This window comes from Podarcis melisellensis (assembly GCF_964234715.1).
Source record: "Podarcis melisellensis genome assembly, chromosome: 10".
Classification (NCBI taxonomy): domain Eukaryota; kingdom Metazoa; phylum Chordata; class Lepidosauria; order Squamata; family Lacertidae; genus Podarcis; species Podarcis melisellensis.
In genome coordinates, this window is record NC_138542.1 from 58,167,246 (window position 1) to 58,187,728 (window position 20,483).

Genomic DNA, 20,483 nt, shown 5'->3' on the forward strand with positions numbered 1-20,483 from the left:
GTGAAGATAAAATGGGGAAGAGGCATATGTATGCCACCTTGAGCTGTAAATCTTCATCATCATCCAGCAGACTCTTCTTATGCTGAAAAGTACAATCAGTATAGATGTGATTTGTCTGATGTATAAATTATGAAGAGGATCTGCACCTTGGATGACTGTAAACTCTAATCCGATGGTGTTTTTGTGGGGGGACTTCATGTAAAATCATGCAAATTCAAGAGGATCCATTTTAATTCACTGCAGCTGAAAAGCAAAGTGTGTGTGCGCTAACAACTTTGTTTCGTTCTGTTATCTGTGGGGTTGAATGACTTGGAGGAGGTAGGGGCAGATGCATCAGAGGAGCAAGTGCCTACAGCACTTTCTCAAAATTCCAGATGTGCCTGTGGGTCCAGAAAGCTTGGCAACTGCACACAGTTCTTAAAACTACATGATATTTTGCCCTACATGGAACTTGGCAATATTTAGCCAAGCTGCAACAGGCCCGTGAACAAAGTTCCCCTCGCAGATGCCTGGGAGCCAAAGTGTTAAGTTTCTGCAGACATGCATGGAGACCAACATCCCATCTCATAAAACACATTTACCTTGGGGTGAGAAAACCTGGCACCAAACACTCGCTCCAGCCAGTGCAAAGCTGAGGCAATGTTTCCCTCTAATTAGCTGGTATTTGCTATAATAGCTATTATGTTTCTGGTTATAAAGTCCTGAGGACAATGGCTCCTTCTTTCTTTACCCAAGGGTTGGGGGGGGGGATGAAGGAAAATCTGGGTTACTATTCCCCCCCACTGATTCCCCCCTCCCTTTTGCTGTATCACAAAAGATAGGAGGTTCTGCCGAAGAGGGGACAAGGATGGAAAACATGTTAGGTTATGAAGGAAACTAGACAAAGCCTTCAATTCTCTTCATTTTTTATTGAATCACTAGTATTGAGGGTGACCCATTTCTCAAAAAATATCACACAATCAGCAGTTCTACCTTGAGCAAGAAGTGAGGCTTGGAACCCAGACAGCGTTTGAGTTGAGAGACAAATGGGAGAAAATATCTATTAGCTATCCAATATCCAGTCTCCTTGATCAGTGCTCTTGATGATGATGGGTTGTATCCAACTAATGTTCACTCAGAATAGGCCAATTGAAATTAATGAACCAAAGTTGTGTCCATTCATTTCAATGTATCTACTCGTAAGTATGAGTAGCATTAAATGCAACCTGGTTATAGAAAATAATTAATAAACTGTCTTCCGTATATGTAGTGTCTTATACCAGGGAAAGCAAAAATGGACAGGTCTCCCTGCCTTCAGGGAGTTTGCAAACTAAAATAGGCAATGGGGAAAGTGATAGAAGAACAGGAAGTTAAGGGCAGAGAGGGAAGGAAATGGACAAATGACATCATATGTGTTTAAACCAGGGCTGGAGAACCTGTGGCTCTCCAATGATAATTGGACTGCCATCCCCTTCACTCTTAAATAGTGGCCGCTGGCTTGAAGTCCAGCAATGTCTGGAAAGCCAAAGGTTCCCACTCTTGATACAGTGGATATTATTGGACTTCAGCTGGAAAGGCTGGGATTAAATTCCAGTTCAGCCATAATGCTCAAAGGGTTGTCTTCGGCAAGCCACTATATCTGAGCCCAACCTACCTCGCAAGTTTGTTGTGAGGATAAAATGAGACAACCCCATGCTTGTTATCCTGAACGACTTGGAGGATAGAAATCAGCACTGGCCCAAGACATTTTGCTACCTGAGGTGAAGGACAGGGTGGCATCCCCATTTTATGTACAGAAACCAACTACTGGCAGCTGCACCTTACTTAAATCATTGGCAGCTGCAACTTTTGCCACACCTGAGGGCAGCAGGGTAGTTTAGAGGGTCCTGGACAGGCCATGAGGCACATGCAGCTCTGTCCTCCAAAGAGGAATTGGCCTTGGAGCTGCCACTGCTGCTTCCCCCATCGTCTGCTGCCTGAGGTGTTCACTTCATTCTGCCTAACAGTAGAGCCGGCCCTGATGGAAATCTATATCAATAAATGTTATTGCAACACATGCAAGCATGTAGCTTCCAGTTCCAGCACAATTAGAACAGAAAGTAATTTTATTTGCAGTGCCCCCTAATTGCATTAAAAGTTGAAACTAATTACATCTCTCCTTAATTACAAATTATAAAATAAAGAAGGCGTTTAAAATATGCACAGCCAATTGTAACAATAACAATGGTATGTAAACTTGCCAGCAACAATTAGAACACCCTTCTGCCTCAGGAGGCTGAGATCACCATGAACAGTTTTTACCCTGGAAACGCTTGGCATCAAGTCTTGAGGTCTGTTTCTAGCTTATAACATGGCTAAAGAACAACAAAAATCTGAACTTGAATGCATGACAGAGGTGCTGCATGACAGGTGGGGAACCTGTGGCCTTTCAGATGTTGGACTACAACTCCCATCATCCCTGAGCATTATCCAAGTTGCCTGGGACTGAAGACAGTTGTAGTCCCAACAACTTCTTGAAGGGCCACAGATTCCCTAGCCTTCTGCTATGCATGAAGGCTGGTATTAGGCAGTACAGAACTGGTCCAACTTAGCTAGATCACTCTTGAAGAGTTTTGGAGAAAAGAAAGGGGAACAGTAAAATGGGCAGAAAGAGAAATATACTGTTGTCAAACTCTAGCCACAAGGATGGCATATTTGTTTTGAACAAGTTAGTAATTCTTGGATTTTGGAAAGACATTCTAGAGAAGATCAGGAATACCACTGCCTACATTCATAATCCAAAAACTTCTTTAAAAATGTTGGAAGAGGACTGCGAACTGATAACACATGTCTGTTAATTCCAGCTAGAATCTGAATTGCAACTTTCTGGACATTTTCTGCTGTTAGGTCTATGTTGGATAGGCTTGGATCTGGACAATATCCTTGTTGACAAAACATGTTGGAAGACTGAAAGAAGGAACAAACAAATCCAAGTTTATTAAAAGATTTTATTCATCCCTTACTGGGATACTAATTTTCAAGGTGATATATGGGGGCTGTTTTCACATCTGTAAATATCTATAATTCTCTTTAAGTCTTGGACACTATAAGAATAGCCTTGCTGGGTCACGCCATCTAGCCCATCCTCTTGTTCTTACAGTGGTCACCCAGATGCCCATGGGAACCTTCAAGTAGGACTGTGTGAATCATTTACACACTTTTCATAATAATAAGGAAAGATGAATTGGAAATTCAGGTATGGATAGAGAACAAACATAAATATAACCTCTTCCCATATGTTCGCATGCTGGTAGCGCTCCTGTTGTAACCCACCTTGGATCAGGCTGTGACCCACTGGTGGGTCCCAACCTGCCAGTTGAAGACCAGTAGCCCATAGGGATGATTTGATTATCATGATGGCCTGAGGTTTTGATATATGCACAATAAATATATTTTTCCATTGAATTTGACACCTGCTTGCCTCTTTAAGACCTGAGAGGCTAGTATCAAATTATGGAACCCGTGGATCAGGGTGCTTTTTATGTGTAACCTCCTCAGGAACTATCTACACAGAGGAGCAGATGTGGAGGCAAGGGCAGGGTTGGCTAGCTGTATTTGTTAATCACTGCACTTGAGCATAGATTGTTGTTTTCACTGTGTAAATCCTGGCACCACTAGAGTTCGGCATCCTGCCCAGTGCTTGGTGTTCTTCCCTTTCATGCATTTTACTATAATTTCACTCTGTATATATATATTAATCAGGGGAGTTGCCTCTCCAAACGCTTCTTGCTTTATGGAAATGTTTCACAGTACATGTGCCAGAATGCAGACGCCCAAGCTAGGTCTAGAAAAGCAGATGACTATTGTCAGAGAGACAATAAAATGAACGGATCAGCTCGTCAGCTGCCCAGTGTATTGCCTCATTGCTTCCATGTGCTACTCTTTTGGTATTCATGTTGGCTCTTATGTGTACGTTCTTGAGGCATAGATTGAAGTTATTTGTCTAGAGTCCAGCACTGTATGCCTTATACTGGTGGATTTCTAGATATAGCCACAGTATGTCTCTGATAATTTACCAGAAAGCAAGTGCTACTAATTCAATAGTACACTTTCCTGCAGGTGTTCTTAGGACAGCATTCTTCTTGTCACACACATGAGGAAGGGAACATATACTTCCCAGTCAGCACAAGAGGATAGACTGATCAGTGTCCCCTAATCAAATATATGTGTATTTGTTTGTGTATGTGTATTGGAATTCCAGTTCCATCTTCAGGCAACATATCTGAACTACAGAACTGGAACCAGTGCAATTTGGCTAGAGCAATTTGCAAGTATTGGTGCAACTGCGGTTCCATGCAATTTGGTGCTTCTCCTTTAAATTTGGCAATCCCTGCTTCAGGCAGCGTTAAGTTTCTTTCTCCAGCAAAGGGGAATGTTAAGTCCTAGGGTATCGATGGTGGGCAAAATCCTCTTGGGACACTTTTGATGAGTGTTTGTGGCACCAGCATCATGTGAGATCAATAATGCTTGTTGGAGCGACGAGAAAACAAATACAATTCCTATGCACCATCTAGGTAAGTTGAAGTACTTGGATGAAAACTGATACAGTGCCACAGGAGTCACTGCCAGGAATTCAAGCTGCAAAACACATGAATGTCCATAGAAAAGAATGCTAGTGTCAAAATTCACACTCACAATACAGTGGGGAACACATGGGCAGGAGTGCAAGGAAACATCTGCTTCTACTACAGTGGGGCCCACACATGGTAATAGATGTGCTCTGCTTATATTTTACAATCTTATTTAAAGATAGTCATTGATACCAGACAAAAAATCAGTGGCAAGTGAGATCTGAACAGAAATGCACAGCATTCAAACTGATGCCACTGACAATCTTATCCATAAGTGAGGTAAGGCTTATTAAACTCAGGGGTACTTATTTCTGATTGAGGCTGCAAGAGTTAGCCGGCATAGCACAACTTAGTCATTTAACTTTGCTTAATAGAGACCACACAAGGGGTGAGTACTCTTGTACTCAGATTCTACTTGCGGGTTTCCCATAGGCAATGGGTTTCCCAGTGGTTGGCCACCGTGAGAACAGGACACGGGACTGAATGGGCCATTGGCCTGATCCCACAGACTCTTATGTTTATGTTCTTAATATTAGGTTGACAGTTAGGCATTGGAATTCCTGCTCCATTATCATTGTAGTTCCTCATTTGTAGGCAGGTAGGCAAAGATATTCTTCCACCTAAAATGTTTGTATTACAATCCCAGCTTCAAAATGGGCAATTCCTTTGCTAGGGACACTGCTTGACTGTGTTAAACACTAGGGATACTGGAGTGCTTGTGTTTATCCTCAATTACTGCTGTAATGAGTAGCTAACCTATTTATTCTGTGTATGTTTAAGCTTTGATTGAATTGCCACAGACATTTCATTGCCATTTGACGCCATTGCATACAATCCTATCCACCGCCCACGCATCTCCCTGTCAACTTATAGTTAATATCCACAAAAGCTTATGCCACAATAAATTTGTACGTCTTTGGTTAGCATCTGTTTGGAGACAATGAAAGAGTGCGCCTTCAGGGGTAAAGTCAAACCATTGGAGAGTTACAGCACCTGCTGTGGCTGTAGAAACAGATATGAGAAAGACATGGTTTGTTGCAGCTGGGGCACATGAAGGCGTCCAGTTGTGTTGATGCAGCTGTACCATGGTGTTCCTTCTTTCTGCACTCCTTTATGGTGCCACAAACGCATTGTCACCATCTGCTAGAGCCCCATTCTTCCATTCCCATCTCATCCCATCCCAGATCATGGATTCCCAGTTCCTGAAACTGTTGAAGCCTCCCAAGTCAGTTTTTAGGAGCCTGCATATCTGCTCCTGTGAAGTGAATAATGTTGGACTGCAGACGCCTGCTTTTCCAATGGAGTTGAAGGCACTGCAAAGCTCTAAAGCAGTGTGTGCGTGCGCATGGGCAGTGAAAGAGCAGTTCATCTGCCTTTTGCTCCTCTGAAGCAGCTGAGTCTACAACAGGGAGGAACAAGGGGTGAAAGGCACTGAGTGTCAACTTTTAGCATGTGTTTGCATCAAGGGACTCATATGGGGGGCGGTGGTGGTGGTGGTGGTGAGATGTGTCCTGGTGATGGATTGGATGGTATGTTAGTGGAAGGGACAAGTGGTGGGGTCAGGTGGTAATGGGGAACTCATTGCTGTTGAGAGTGTGCTAGTTTAATCGGTTGGGGAGGAAAGAATGTCAAGTATATGTGAGAACAGGAGTAAGCTCCAGGCTGGGGGGAATCTTGGAGAGTGGGGAATGAGGCAGCAGGAAGAGGGGGTGTTCCACGGAAGGAGAGGATGAGAGACGAGATTAGTAGGGAAGACTGGGGAGAGCGAAGGGGTCAGGGCTTTAATGAAAAGGAAGGTCTATGAAGTTCCTCACGGGACAGCAGTGTCGCCACGCCAGCAAGAAGGGTGGCAATCTAAAGTGGCGAGGAGGGGTGACTCTCGGGCTGCGTTTGGAAGAGACAGGATGACAGCGAGGGCTATATACACGGTGTGTGTCGCGAGGGGGGGGTTGAGGGGGATTGCCCCGGGGTGGTGCCCATCGTCGGCGCTGCTGCCGCGCGGGGCGGGTAGGAGGGGGGTGCTTGGGAGGGAGGGAGAGGCGGGCGCGGGGCGTGGGGGGAGGCGGGGCGGAGGTTGCTGCCTGAGCCCCCGGGATCGGTTCGGCTCGCCTTGCTCCGACCCTTTGCACTACAGTCGGCGCCGTCTTGCTGCTGCTACTGTCGCCGCTGTAGTCAAAACTCCTACCGGCCTAAAAGTTGTCTGGTGCAAAATCCCTTCTGCAGCAGCAGCAGCAGCCCGAAAGAAAGCGAGAGCGCCAGCCATCCGTCAGCCGAGGGAGGGAGGGAGCGTCGGCGACGGTGGATGCCTATTGCCCCTGTTGCTGTTGCTGCTGCAGCCGGCCGGCCAGCCAGCCAGAAGCGCGCGAGCGGAGAGGGGCGCATCCAGCCCGTTGGAGAGGAGCGCGGGGGCGCGTCCCTGGTGGTTCCCGAGCTGACCTTGCCTGGCCCGGCGCCTTCCGCGCTGCCAAAGGGCGACTCACCTGCTGCCTGCGCAGCGCCGGGACTAACTCGAGCGGGGCGAGGAGAACACCCACTCGCACACACACTCCGAGAGGCAAACTTGCCGCAGCCGTCGACGTCGCGGGGCTGGAAAGCGCAGAGATGCAGGTAGGGGGCGCCCCTCGCAGGGCGAGCGCCGGAGGGCCCGGGCAGGCGCTCTTGTCACCGCCGGGGCGCCGGGGGGAAGAAGGAAGGAGCCCCGTGCGAAGAGCCCCGGCGCCTGGCCTCCCCGACTGGGAGTTGTGGGGAGGGAAGTGTGCGCGCCTTGCTATTTGTCGCCGAAACAAAGCTCCCTCTCCCTCAGAACCCGCCTTCACGTGTTCTTGCCCCTACGGAGACGCAAACACGTGTCCCGGCTCCCCTGGGCCCCGACCGGGGTGAAGCGCCTTGCCGCCGCGGCCGGACAAGGAGCGGGTTTGTGGCGGAGGGCGGGCTTCGCGCTGGCTGTGGCTCTTGGCGCGCTGGCCGGGGGTCCCATTGGACTCGGCGGGACTTCACTCCTGCGGAGACGCCTTGAGAAACTCGTCTTGGTTGGTGTCTCGGCCCGGGCCGGATTTTAGCCCTGCTTCAAGCGGAGGAGGAGAGTTCTCCCTTTTTTGAGTAGCGGGGAAAGAGCGTCTTGGCGAGCGGGCGCAGCGCGCTTCTGTTGTCGAGGGCTGGTCGCCACACTGGTGGGACTTGCTCGAACAAGGGTGCGTAACCTGTGCCCCCTCCAGATGTTGCTGGGCTCCAACGCCCATCGGCCCCAGCAGCGTAGCCAATGATCAGGAATGATTATTGGCAGCTGCAGTCCAGCATCCTTATGGAGGGTGACAGAATCCCCACCTACTAAACTAGGGGGAAGTTTTTGCAAGAGGGAGGGTGCATCTGCCTGACAGTCTGGCAGGTTTGAGCTCCAGCAACATCTATTCTTTTAAGGCAGCACTTTCCCTTGAGAGTAGCTCCACTGAACTCAGGGGGGTTTACAGTGCTGTCTTAACCCTGTCTACTCCTGGGGTGACTAGGATTGCAGTCTCAAGTCTGTAGGAAACTAACACAGGAGCCGTCTCCAAATCCTGCTTTTGTTGACAGGTTTCAGGGATTGCTGGTGGATGGGGAGGACTGGGGAAGCTTCCAAGCAAGAAAAGAAACCGGATTGCAATGTTGAGAGTGAAGAAAATATACCTTCTCTTCACTCACAGCCTTTGGAGTATTCATCCACCAAAGGAAAACCAACTTTCTCGTACCTTGTTTTACAGCCTCCAGCTGTCTTTTGCCCTGGTACATTTACTGGTCTTGGGTGCTTTGCCATCCTGTCAGGTAGAGGATAGCTGAGTGAGCTTTCAGACTACTCTGCTGCTGCTGGGGCATCCCTTCAGCCTGTCTGGTGGAGCCCCAGACTCCGGGGTGAACAGTTTGCCCTGCACAGCCGCATCCCAATGCCGGGCACTTTGGGTGGTCGCTGAGCACTTTACAGTACTTTTAACGAGGTGGAGACTGAGTGCCTCATGGGTAGGTAGGAGCTGCTCACAACCTCGGGAGGGCAGCTGCTGTTTTCTTCAGAACCTGTAAGGGATGCTTGTGGCACTGATCCTCTCAAGACGCTGTGGAGGGAAGGTGCTTTTAAGTCTCTCTTTAAATTACTCTTCTCTCATCACCTGTACTTTATGGCCTGTCATTGGCAAGATAACCTTGGAAAGTGAGGCTCTCAATTTGTTGTAATGAAATCTCAGAGGCAGAGTTCAGCTCTTAAAGCCTTTGGCAACCTGGTATCTTCTAGATGTTTTGGACTGCAAAGGGGCAGATGAGAGTCCAAAGCAGCTGCTGAACCAGCTGCTGGATGCATTTGATGAGAGATTATGCTTGCCTTTGTGCCCTGTTTGTGGGTGTATGAGAGGCATCTGTGTGGACTAGATGAGCCTTTGCTCAGATCTTGCCAAGCAATTTACTGTTTTCTTTAAATGTATGGTGTTCACATACTGGAAGTCAGACTGAGCCAGAGGAGACAGTGACCGCCTGGCATGTCTGGGTTAAAAGGCTCTTGGGTGACATGACTGAGAGAGTTCTCTGTGTGAGGCCTAGGAGAAGTCCGGCCAGCTGGGGGGTTCTATTCTGCCTTGGTCAGACTCCACCTGGAATATTGTGTCCAGGTATGAGCAGCACAATTTAAGAATATTAACAAGCTGGAATGTAAGCAGAGGAGGGTGAGGCCGACCAAGGTGATACAGGGACTGGGAACCAAGCCTTATGAGGAACTGTTGAGGGACCTAGGGATGTTTAGCCTGGAGAAGAGGAGATATGGCTATCTTCTGATATCAGAAGGGCTGGAAGATGGAGCAAGCTTGTTCAGAGGCTAGGAGCCAAACCAATAGCTTTAAATTACAAGAAAGGAGATTGTGACTGAACATCAGGAGGAGCTTTGACGGTAAGAGCTGTTCGACAGTGGATCAGACTCCCTTGGAAGGTAGTGGACTCACCTTCCAAGGAGGTTTTTAAGCAGATGTTGGATGGCCATCTGTCATGGATGCTTTAGTTGAGATTCCTGGATTGCAGGGGGTGGGGCTAGATGACCCTCAAGGTCTCTTTTAACTCTACAATTCAATGTCTCAGTTGCCTCTGTTGAAGACAGTTCCATTTGTTAACAGGTAGTGGCCACACGAAGCCAGGGCCGATGACACTGTTCTTGAAGCCAACTTTAGTTCATCAAGTTTTAACAAGATCTGGAGTCCTGCCTTAAAAGCTTAAAAGGAGCAGCCAGAAGTGAGGGAATTGATTCAGGATGGGGATCTTTTGATCAGGAAAATGGCGCAAGGGGGAAGGTTAAGGACCCTCTTTTCCCCAGTTCCACTACCACAATCTAGCCTTTCCATTGTAGTCACAGCTGTTTTTGAACTTTAAGAAATATGCTGGGAGTTCCAGTCACAGTTATTCTGCATCATGCGTAGTTTGGTCCTAATCCATTGTGTTGCAAAAGGGAAATGCATCTGTTTGTAGTGCTGGCCACATGTAAAGTGTACCAAAGTAACTCAACAACACAAGGCTAAGTGGATGTTGACTGTAAATCAGACTGGGGTTCAATTGTTATTCAATTGAACTCTGTTATTGTCCTGTATTTACCATTATTATGTTCAAGTGATATTATTATTGTTTATTAAATTTACATTCTCTAGGTGGCTTATAGAAGGTCAGACTATGGGACATGTGGCTTAACAATGCAAGTTCTCATACTCCCAACATACTGCTGTTCTTTTTTGCTGCACTTGTATTTATGCAGCTTCTTATTTCACACAGATACATAATGCAGACATATTAACACCTAGTCTCATAGATGATGATAGATAGATAGATAGATAGATAGATAGATAGATAGATAGATAGATATAGCACATGCATACATACATGTACACACGTGTGTGTATTTTATATCTATAATCTGCCTAGACAGGTGTATTTGTATTCTTGACTAATTGACCTAATTATAAACCATGTGGTTAACACTCCATGTGGGAATGTAACTATTCTTGACACATTTATGTGCTGCAGGTGGAACCAACTTTCCTAAATAGGAATATTGAAGTTATTGGGGTGGTACACGATATTAGGGTCTTCATATCTCTCCCACTTATGCTCCTAATCTGTGTATACTCTTGCCTACAAAAAGCTCACACAACAATAAACCAGTTGAACCTAGTACTCAGTGAGGTGACAAACCTGTGTTTATGCTGTTCCAGTATGGACTGCAAGTCTCTGAATCCTCCTCTATACAAAAATAGCTCTCTGCACATAGGAGACTAGTTGAGGTAGAACCCTTCCACCAGACCTTTTTCTTGCTGTGTGGATTTTTTATATGGAGGAGGGTTTAATCCTATGAGGCTAGAACTGCAGCCTATAATGGTGCAAGTCCAGAAAACACGCTGCTTTACCATTTCACAGACAACTTGGCCTAAACCCCTTTAAATTGCCACACTATTGTTTATCTTGCATTTGTGTCTAGTCCTAGTCTTTTGCATCTTCAGTTCTCCTGGCCTGCAGTCTGTTTTGTTCTCCTATAGTTGATGGCAGGCCAGTGTGTGTGGTGAGGGGAACTTTGTACATCTGTTGAGGGTGTGTCCTTGGTGGTTATGTAAAGTCTAGATGACCAGCAATTATAGAAGATGGGAGGTGGAGTCTTTTAGTTTCAGCGAGGTGCACTGTGAATAGTAGAAGACAACGTCAGGTGGTGACTTCTACAGCAAGGGGGAAACGTCACTGGAAAACTTCTGAGATCCTGTTCTGCCTGAGGGTACCTTTGTCTAGTTGTGTTCTCCAGCACCCTTCCAGACTCCTATCCTGCCCTCTGTGTGTTGGAGTGTTGCAAAGCCAGTTACATAAAAAAGGTATGGAGCTGCTTTGGTTGTGGGATGCATTGTGGAAATCCACTGGTTTCAACCAAAAACACAGTGCAAACTACTGGAATGAATTGACTATTCCAAATTTGGGCTTTTAAAATATCCATACTGCAGGTTAAATACTTGTAAAATTACTTTTACCTCTAAGCCAGTGTTTCCCAACCGGTGTGCCGCGGCACACCAGTGTGCCGCGAGACGTTGCCTGGTGTGCCGTGGGAGGGAGGCGGGCGAGTCGGGTGGCGAGAAGCGAGAGGATCGGGCGCGGCAGAGGCCAGCCCCGCGCTTGGAGAGGACGCAGCAGCCGTCGCCAAACCCGATCCTCCTCCTCCTGCTCCGCCGCCGTCCTCTGGCTCTCGGCCGGGAGGAGCCTGCGGCGACGGGGCGGGCGCCGAAGTTGGCAGAAGTTGGCGCGCCTCCTCGGCAGCGCCTTCGTCCTCCTCCTCCTGCCTCTGCTCTCCTCCGGCGGCGGGGGCGCGCTGCCGCCGGATCCGCGCGCAGCCTCTCGCCTCTGCCCCTCGCCGCGCCGGCCCAGCCAGTCAGCCAGCCGAGGGCGGGCGCGCTCTCGCTCCTCGCTCGCTCTTTCCGTGGCCGCGCCCGGCGCCAGCCCCGCAGGACGACGCTGCGACGAGCGGCCCTGTGTCGCGAGGGGCGGAGCCCAGGGGAAAGGACCGCCCATCAGGCGCGGCTGAGGCGCGCATGCGTGGCTGGGGGGGTGCACGCCCTCTGCTCTCTGCCTCTCTCCCCCTCCCCCCTCTGGACCCCGCGCGCGAGGCTCTCCGGGGGTGGGAAAAGGGTTTCCCTCAGGCGGAAGGCCCCGTGGGAGCCGGGAGGGGGGCAGCCGCTGCTCTGGCTCCCCCCCGCCCCGAACCGGCTCTTCCTTTCGGTTCTGGTGGGGAGCGCGCTCTCCCCCCCCTTGCGCTCTGCTTTCCCCTCAGAAGAGCCCCCTGCTCCCCGTAATCGAGGGTGATCGTGCCCAGGGGCTCGCCAGATCCCCCTCCGGCTGTCTCTTAGTCCCCACACGATCCCAGGAGCGCGACGTGGAAGTGTGTGGACACCCGCAAAGGTCAGGGATGCTTCTCAAACCGCCAAGAGGCAAAGCCAACGTCCCTCTCACCTGGCCCAGGAGTCCCAGATGCGCCAGTTCTCAACAACAAATGCATAGAACAGGGTGTGCAACCCAAGTGAATCACTATTTTAAGCCATTCCGGGGGGGGGGGGGGAGATGCAACCCATTCTTAAATCTTTCCTACTGAAAATGACCTAAAAGTGTTACATTTGGACGGATCGCCCCCATAACTAATGTTGCATCATCTCACTATTTGCAGCAAGCATATACATTCTTTTCCACGGTTAACTTTTGTATACCTCAGAGCACCAAAGTTTATTTCCTAATTGCTTACTGATCTGCTGGTGAAGCAAGTTTTCTCTTGACTCCCCTTTGAACCATCAACATATCCTTTAACATCCTTTTGACACTAATCAATAAGTTACATTTTTTCTATCTTTTTTATTTAGCTATAAATGCCAGGCCATCTCTTTTCTCTGCCTGGAGAGGAACAGATTGCTCTTGCCAGAGGTCAGATGTGATGGACTTGAGAGGATTCCCTGCTTTCCACCATTCTGTCTGTCTTGACTGCCCCCCCCCCCGTTTCTTTTTCAACTTTCTCTCCAGACTTCCCCTATCAGCATAAAATTAGGCAGAAGAAGCTTGGTTCCCTACCCCTGATCCAGTGCAGGGGGGGGGGGGACGACAAGCAGTTGTAGACAACCTTATTTTAAAAGTTCTCTTCATGTAACTTTAGTACAATTACATCCTCTGTATATCATTTATATCAGAAGTGGGGAGATGATAAATTATGCTGTACCATGCAGCACTAGGGACGCGGGTGGCGCTGTGGGTAAAACCTCAGCACCTAGGGGTTGCCGATTCGAATCCCCACGGCGGGGCTAGCTCCAGTCGTTCAGTCCCAGCTTCTGCCAACCTAGCAGTTCGAAAGCACCCTTATGTGCAAGTACATAAATAGGGACCGTTTCCGTGTGCTGCGCTGCTGCTGGCTCACCAGAGCAGCTTCGTCACGCTGGCCACGTGACTCGGCCGGGAGGAGCCTGCGGCGACGGGGCGGGCGCCGAAGTTGGCAGAAGTTGGCGCGCCTCCTCGGCAGCGCCTTCGTCCTCCTCCTCCTGCCTCTGCTCTCCTCCGGCGGCGGGGGCGCGCCGCCCTCCCCGGCCGGGGGGCTCGGCGGGGCCCGCGGGGAAGGAGGCCATGTTCGCGGCGCGTGGGATCGCGGCCCCCCTCGCCCGCCTCCGGCCCGCTCCCCTCCCCCTGCACGCTGCCCTAGCCATGCGGGTCTCCTCCCCCTGCGCCGCCGTCCCCTTTCCACATCCTAGGAGCCGTGGTCCGCCTACCGCCCCCGGGCCGCGGCGCGGCTCCCAGCCCGGGCTGGCCTCCGCCTCCTGGGACGCGCGCCCACCCCCGCGGCCCCCCAAACTTCGGAGCAACTCTCCAGACGCTTCTCCCCCGCCTCGGTCTCCCTCCTTTCCACTTCTCTTCCCCCCTTCCTTCCCTCTTTCTTTCTCTTTCTCTCCCACCCGCCTTTCCTTCTATTAACTTTCCTTTCCCCTCCCTTCGTCCTTCCTACTTTTACTCCTGGGCTCCTCCCCCCTTTGCGCAGCCACAAATCAATCTCTCTCTCTTTTTTCCCCTCTCTCTCTTCTTTGCTCAGACGCAAAAAAGCGCCGCTTTTTGGAAATCCGGACTGCTGTCCCCGCTGAAACGATACTTTAAAAAAGGAAGAACCCACTGGCTCTTATTTCTGTTTAAAGCAGTAGATCCCGAACTCTTTTGGCCCACTGCCCCCTTGGTTCCACATCCCCCAGTGTCCCCTATGCTTACTCTATAGAAAGCATTACAGGGGTTAACGCGGCTCGCTAAGGAAGATATTAATAGAATTCTGCATTTGGGGGGAGACCCTAACAGTCATCTACCATTACCTTCTATGCTGTTACTATTTTTTTTTTTTTTTTACATAAGTAAAAAGTGACCTTTCCCCATCTGGCATGGTGGTGTGCCTCGAGATTTTTTTCATGAAACAAGTGTGCCTTTGCCCAAAAAAGGTTGGGAAACACTGCTCTAAGCAGTGGATGTGTGGCAGTGACATGGTCTGGTGTGCTGATAATGTGTTCTGTGGAATCACAGCAGTGCTTTCAATATCATGATAAAATGAACATTTTCTACAAGTACAGATGTTTGGCACAATAGTTGTGCAGTACTCAACCATTTGTTTAACATAATCCAGATTCCAGGCATCATTTTTACAGGTTCTGTCTGTAGATTTTATTCTTGTTTATGAATGAAATCCCAGCTCTTTTGTATTTTTCCCCGATTCCAATAAACACATGCCAAATCTGACCCAGTGCAACTTGTACCATAAGATAGGATAAAATGAGATCAAGTAGCCTGTGACCTGTCCACATATTCTTCTGTTTGAATAAGGTTGTATAATACTTAAGATAACTCCTGGCATAAAAATGTGGCAATGTGTGCATCTTGCATTTCTCTGGCCCTGGGATTTGCCCTTCCCTTTTCACTTTCTATTTCAGGTGTGCCACTTTAGCATTCAAAGTGCACCTCTGCATTGTCCAACTCCAACTTATTGAATTGTGTGTATGTTCATAGATACCTTTTCTGTTTAACTTTTACATTTGTTCAGATTCCCATGCAATGAGCAGCCTTATTTTGGGGGGGGGGTGTTGAAATAGGGTTGAATAGGTGATTAGCACAAGTTGCATAATGCATATTCGGCAGGAAAATCTTAGTGGGGCTTACTTCTCTCAGGTAAGTATGCATAGGATTGCAGCTTAAGTGACAGCTCCTCAAATGTCAAACTATGAAGGAAAAGGGAAGATAACCTTGCTACTTTTCAACACTTTAAATATACTGTCAAGGGTCCTAATCCAGTAACCTATATGTGGAATGGCTGAGCTTGTGTACCTATAACCTGACTGGAAAGTAAAGAAAAGCTGAATTCTTGCCAACCAACTTTTGGGTGGGAAAGTAGGAGTTTAATCCAGCCCCCTGCACCCTCTCCTCAACAGGTGATTTGCAGAATCCCAGCATTGTTTACTGGGCTACACACACATTTCTGGCTCCTTTATTGGTTTTGGGAATACACTTAGTTGCATTTTGATTCTCCATTCAGACAGGAAAATATGTGTAGCAACTTGTCTATCATTCCAGCAGAGATAGGGCTAATCATTCTGATAAACACTTCCAAGAACTAGACTAAGTTGCTTTGTGGGACAGATCACACTCCCAGGCTGCCAGTTGCCATCCTTTTTGAATATCATATGTATATCTCATCAGTGCATACATATGCTCTGTGCATATATATCAGCTTATGTAGTTCATGTCAAACTAAGGTGGGTTTCTTTTTCAGTAACCAAGGGGCTAAGCGGCAAAAAGAGAGAGAAAGCAAAGCTGTACGTAGAGAAATTTAAGAATTTGGTACTGAGAAAATTAATGTGATTTTAAAAGGGGGGGGGGAGTATGTGGAACATGGAAGTAAATGTGCCAACAATTAATGAAAGCAGGTTTTCATTTCTTCTGTCGAAGAAATTGGAATAGTATATGAAGAGGGAAACTTTGTGAGATCCAAGTGCCAATTCAGAGTAGGAGGCAGAATTGGACAGGCAGCCTGGCCTTACTCCAGCCCCAGATTTCCTGCGTTCCCAGGCTTCATCTCTTATGCTTCTGTGCCCAAGGGTATCAGAAAGAGATTCCTCTCTATTAGGAAGGAGTGCCTGCCTTCTTAGTTCATCTGGTAGTAGATGTAATACTATACAGCACATCTCCTTTGGCTGCCTTCAGACTTGCTCTGTGTTTCCATTTTGTGATATTAACCCTTAACAGTGATGTAGTTTTAAAGGTTTTGTGTACCCTTCCTCCTCTTCTTTCTTTTGGTATTCTCTACACTTTTGACACCCCCTCCACCCGCATTGGTTTGAGATGGTCTAAGCCACCTACTATGCACAGTAATTCCAGTTCCTGATTTTGCAAGGTGTGGGGTTTTCAAAATCAGACGGTTGTACTGTCTTATATTAGGCCAGGTCATGATAATGTTTCTGGTGAAAAACACTGATTTAAGGGGGGGGAAATCAAATCTGCACTTTGCTTTTCACATGCTGTGTGCACTATCTGTGTGTTTCCCCTTAATGCATTGCTTTTGTTGCCAGGACATTGTATTTTCCAACTATACAAGGAACAATGGCCACTATCCCACCAATGTTAAACTTTTGTAATTCCCATTAATATCAACAGGGAAATTACTTCAAATGGTTGAGATTTATTTAATTGACTAAACTGCACCCAACTTTTAAAACTGGAACAATGTTATATTTTTCAATCCAATAATACATTCATCAAATATTGAAACCCTTTCTGAACACCCATGCCAACAGGTCCCCTCTAGCTGCTTATTAGTGACTGGTTTTAAGGTCTTGCTATTTACATATAAAGCCATAAACAACTCTCAACCAGGTTACCTGAGGCAGTGACTTCCCCTCCATTGTCTGGAAAGGACATTTTTCAGGTTTGATTGGTTGATCTTAATCTTGCCATGACTCATTGACTTGTGACACAGAAATGGGCTTTTTCAGTGATGGCCCCAATATTATGGAATGCATTGCATACTGAAATATGAGAGACCCCCCCCCCATCTATACTGGCATTCTGTGACCTATTGAAGATGTATCTGTTTTACATAGGTATTCCCTTCATCTCTTGACCTGAATCTCCTGTTTTAATTACTGTCCTGTGCTGTTTGAATGGAATTGTTATGTTGTGTATTTTCATTGTGAATGGTTACATTTTATTGTATGTATGTAATTGGTTTTTATATTTGTTAAATGCTTAGAAGCCTATTTTGGTTTTAGTGGAATATAAATAAATGAAATAAAATAATAATAATAATAATAATAATAATAATAATAATAATAATAATAAATAAATAAATAATATGTATGATTGGGGTTTCATAAATATCAATGTGATATTGGTTGCAGTGCAATAACACACTTTACTAAGCATGACCTGCCACATTGTCTTCATCATCTCCAGTTATAAAGGCCTCTGAAAGCAGGGTTAGGAAAGGGGAAGGATCTGTGAACTACGATAAGGCATCAGCCTTAAGTGCATATAATCTTTCAGAGAGTATCTGTGATGCCAACACTCATTGTTTGCTTGGACTTCCACAGCTGACTTACCATTGGCAATAGGGGGGGACTTTTTAGTTGTTTTATAATGCCACTTACTGTTTTCGTCTATGCTAAATAATGCCACTATTATTCCAGTTAAGATGGGGGAGGCGGACAAGGAAAAAAACCAGCAACTGATATGAAAGCCATATGCCATATGCTGGAAGCTGCCCAGAGTGGCTGGGGCAACCCAGTCAGATGGGCGGGGTACAAATAATAAATTATTTATATATTTTGTTGTTGTTGTTGTTGTTATTATGTCCAATAGCAGTGAATTGGGCTTAACTAGACACTGAAGGGGATTGGCTGCCACAGACCTGTGTCTCCTCAATGTGTTGGAGAAGGATCATAGCTCAGTGAGAGAGCAGAGGTTTCCACTCTCACTGTGCCCCCCAGACCACTTGCAAATCGGTAAAGGTCTTGCTATACCACTTAATGAGTTTTCTGCCTAGCAGTTGCTTAGCAGTTGTACTGTTTTTTAATTATATGGAATTCAAACTCTAACACAATAAAATGCAATAAGAAACAAAAGGATTTAAATTTAATACAATTTAAAAATCCTTCTAGAGGTGCATTTCCCCTTGATATGTTCTTCCTTTACTCTTGCTTCATCTTCGTTACTATTTTCTTGATCATTTATTAATTAGTGGTTTTTTTCAGTCTCCCTTCTTCAACCACAAATCCATTTTTAGACGTTGACTATTGTTGTTGTTGTTGTTGTTGTTATAAACTAACAGCTCCCACTTTTCAATCACTCCATCTTGCGTTCACTCTCTCAGCTTCTTCCCCTTCTCGCTGCTTCCTTCATTTCCATGTATTGGCTCCCCACTCCTTTCAAGTGCCTTGTCAGCCTCTTTCCCCCTCTTTTGACCTTCCACATCTTGCTGCCAGCCACAGCTGTATTCCTGTGAGGCAGACAGAGCCTTCTCCCCGCATCACTTCTGGTCAGTCCTGGCCAGGTTCCAAGACTGAAGAAGAAGCCCCTGTGCCCCCCATTCTTCATACACATTTCTCACATGCACATAGCTCCGCCACTCCTCAGAGTTGCTTCTGTGAACCACCTGCATGAAACTGGTGGACCATGGACCACACTTTGGGATTGGGAACCTCTGTGGTAGAGCATATGCCTTGCATGCAGGAAATCCCACATTCGTAACCTTCCCTGCCTTCTGACTTAGAACCAGCACAGAAGATAGCACTACCTGTTGGCTTCTTCCTTTGCAACCTCAGTGTTGCCTTTGTAGAACTCAGCAGGGTTGAGGATGGGAACAAGCCGTTGGCTCTGCCTTTCAGAACCTGTCATTGGTTCTGGTGCCGCCTACTGTAGGCCCCCCTGTCAGCCCCAGGGGCCACCAGCTGCCACTGCTCTTGAAGTCTTTGCTACTTGATTCACACATCTTGGCTGTCCTGCTAAGCCCGAATAGGTGCCAACACTCTTCCTTCTTGCCTGTTTACCTGTCTAAATTTAAGCTCTTCGGTCGGTATTCTGTGTCCCTGGTTGACATGTGGTCAGGCTCAAGTTGTGGTTCTGGCTGCTGCAGCTGCTGCTGCTGCTGCTGCTGCTGAAGCATTTCCTGGCCTGTTGTGGGCTGACCATGGTTGGTTGCTCACAGCTTTCCTCCAACAGATATAACTTAGGTTGCTTCCTCTGAGGATTTCGGCAAGCCTCTTCTCCCACTCTTATTTAGGCTCAGTTTACCTTTTACAAAATAAACCCTTGACAGTGCAAAATAAATACTAAACAGTTATCTGCCTCCAATTTGTGCTCTTTCTTTCTCTCTCTCTCTCTGTATGTGTGCCTAAACAAATACAGCACAGTGGGACCTGGAATCATCCCACATACCATTTGAGATCTATGGCAACTTGTGAACCAAGTCTGATGATTCCAAAAGAGATCTTGAGAAAATTCTCAAAGGGAGTAATGTTCCTTTTTTCATGATCCACCACCAGCACTTAAGAGCTGAGGCTTGGCAGCTGTTTGACTCTGTGCCTATCATTTTGTAACTTGAGATTTTGTTTCCTTGTGCTGATTGTAGCTTTTGAGTTTAGTGGGCAAACCTTTACTGCTACTTCAAGGAAAATGTAAATGTTTCTCTGCTTAGATCTTCTGTTTCCTGGAGAACACAGCAACTATGTGTTTCTATTACTGCAGTCTGCCATGTGGGATAAGCTGTTTGATGCCTAGTCTGGTGTTGTGGTTAATGCTATGAATTGGCAATGAAGGCTAAAGCTGCTGGGAGTTGGACTCTAGTGACATCCGTGGGGGGCCACATGTCCCCCCACCCTGCCTTACAATAATTCTGTAAGGTAAGAGAGTATTCATGTCACTATATTGCAAATGGGTAGACTGAGGCTGAGAGAGTTACTTGCCTAAGGCCACTAGTGAATTAATTGCAGAGGCAGGCTTCTAACTGGGACAAACTGGGACTTTCTGATTCACAACTCAGTCTCTTAACCATCATGCTACACCAGCTCACAACTATTAATAGGCGTCTACTCCTCCATGTATTTGTCTGATCCCCTTATCAAGTCTTCTGTGCTTGTGGCTGTCGCAATATCTTGCAGGGGGAAAGTCCATAAAAGAATTTTGGATCCTCTTTAGAGCAGGGGTGGAGAAACTTTTTCAACTTGAGGACCACATTCCTTTGTTGGCAACATGCCAGGGGCCAGTAGTGGGTGGTGTCAGAGGCAAGAGTGGGTGAAGCAATGGCTGTGACTCTTACTTTGTATAGTAGACCTCTTTTTAGCCATGCAAATGCCATTGGTTTCTGTATCG

General features: G+C 47.1%; 1 protein-coding gene across 6 annotated transcripts in view; it reads left to right on the forward strand.

The window, feature by feature from the left end:
- WNT5B (Wnt family member 5B) overlaps nt 1-20,483 on the forward strand; it is a 132,716-nt gene that overhangs the window by 24,353 nt on the left and 87,880 nt on the right. The window contains exon 1 of one of the 6 annotated variants that reach the window (XM_081927262.1): nt 6,060-6,517. The exons of 3 other annotated variants lie outside the window; for them this stretch is intronic. In XM_081927262.1, the coding sequence (XP_081783388.1) occupies nt 6,374-6,517 (144 nt within the window). In that variant the 5' untranslated portion in view covers nt 6,060-6,373. Of the gene's footprint in view, nt 1-6,059; nt 6,518-6,949; nt 7,197-19,895; nt 20,015-20,483 lie in introns of those variants that run through there. 2 more of the 6 variants (XM_081927266.1, XM_081927268.1) reach the window with 2 other exon arrangements.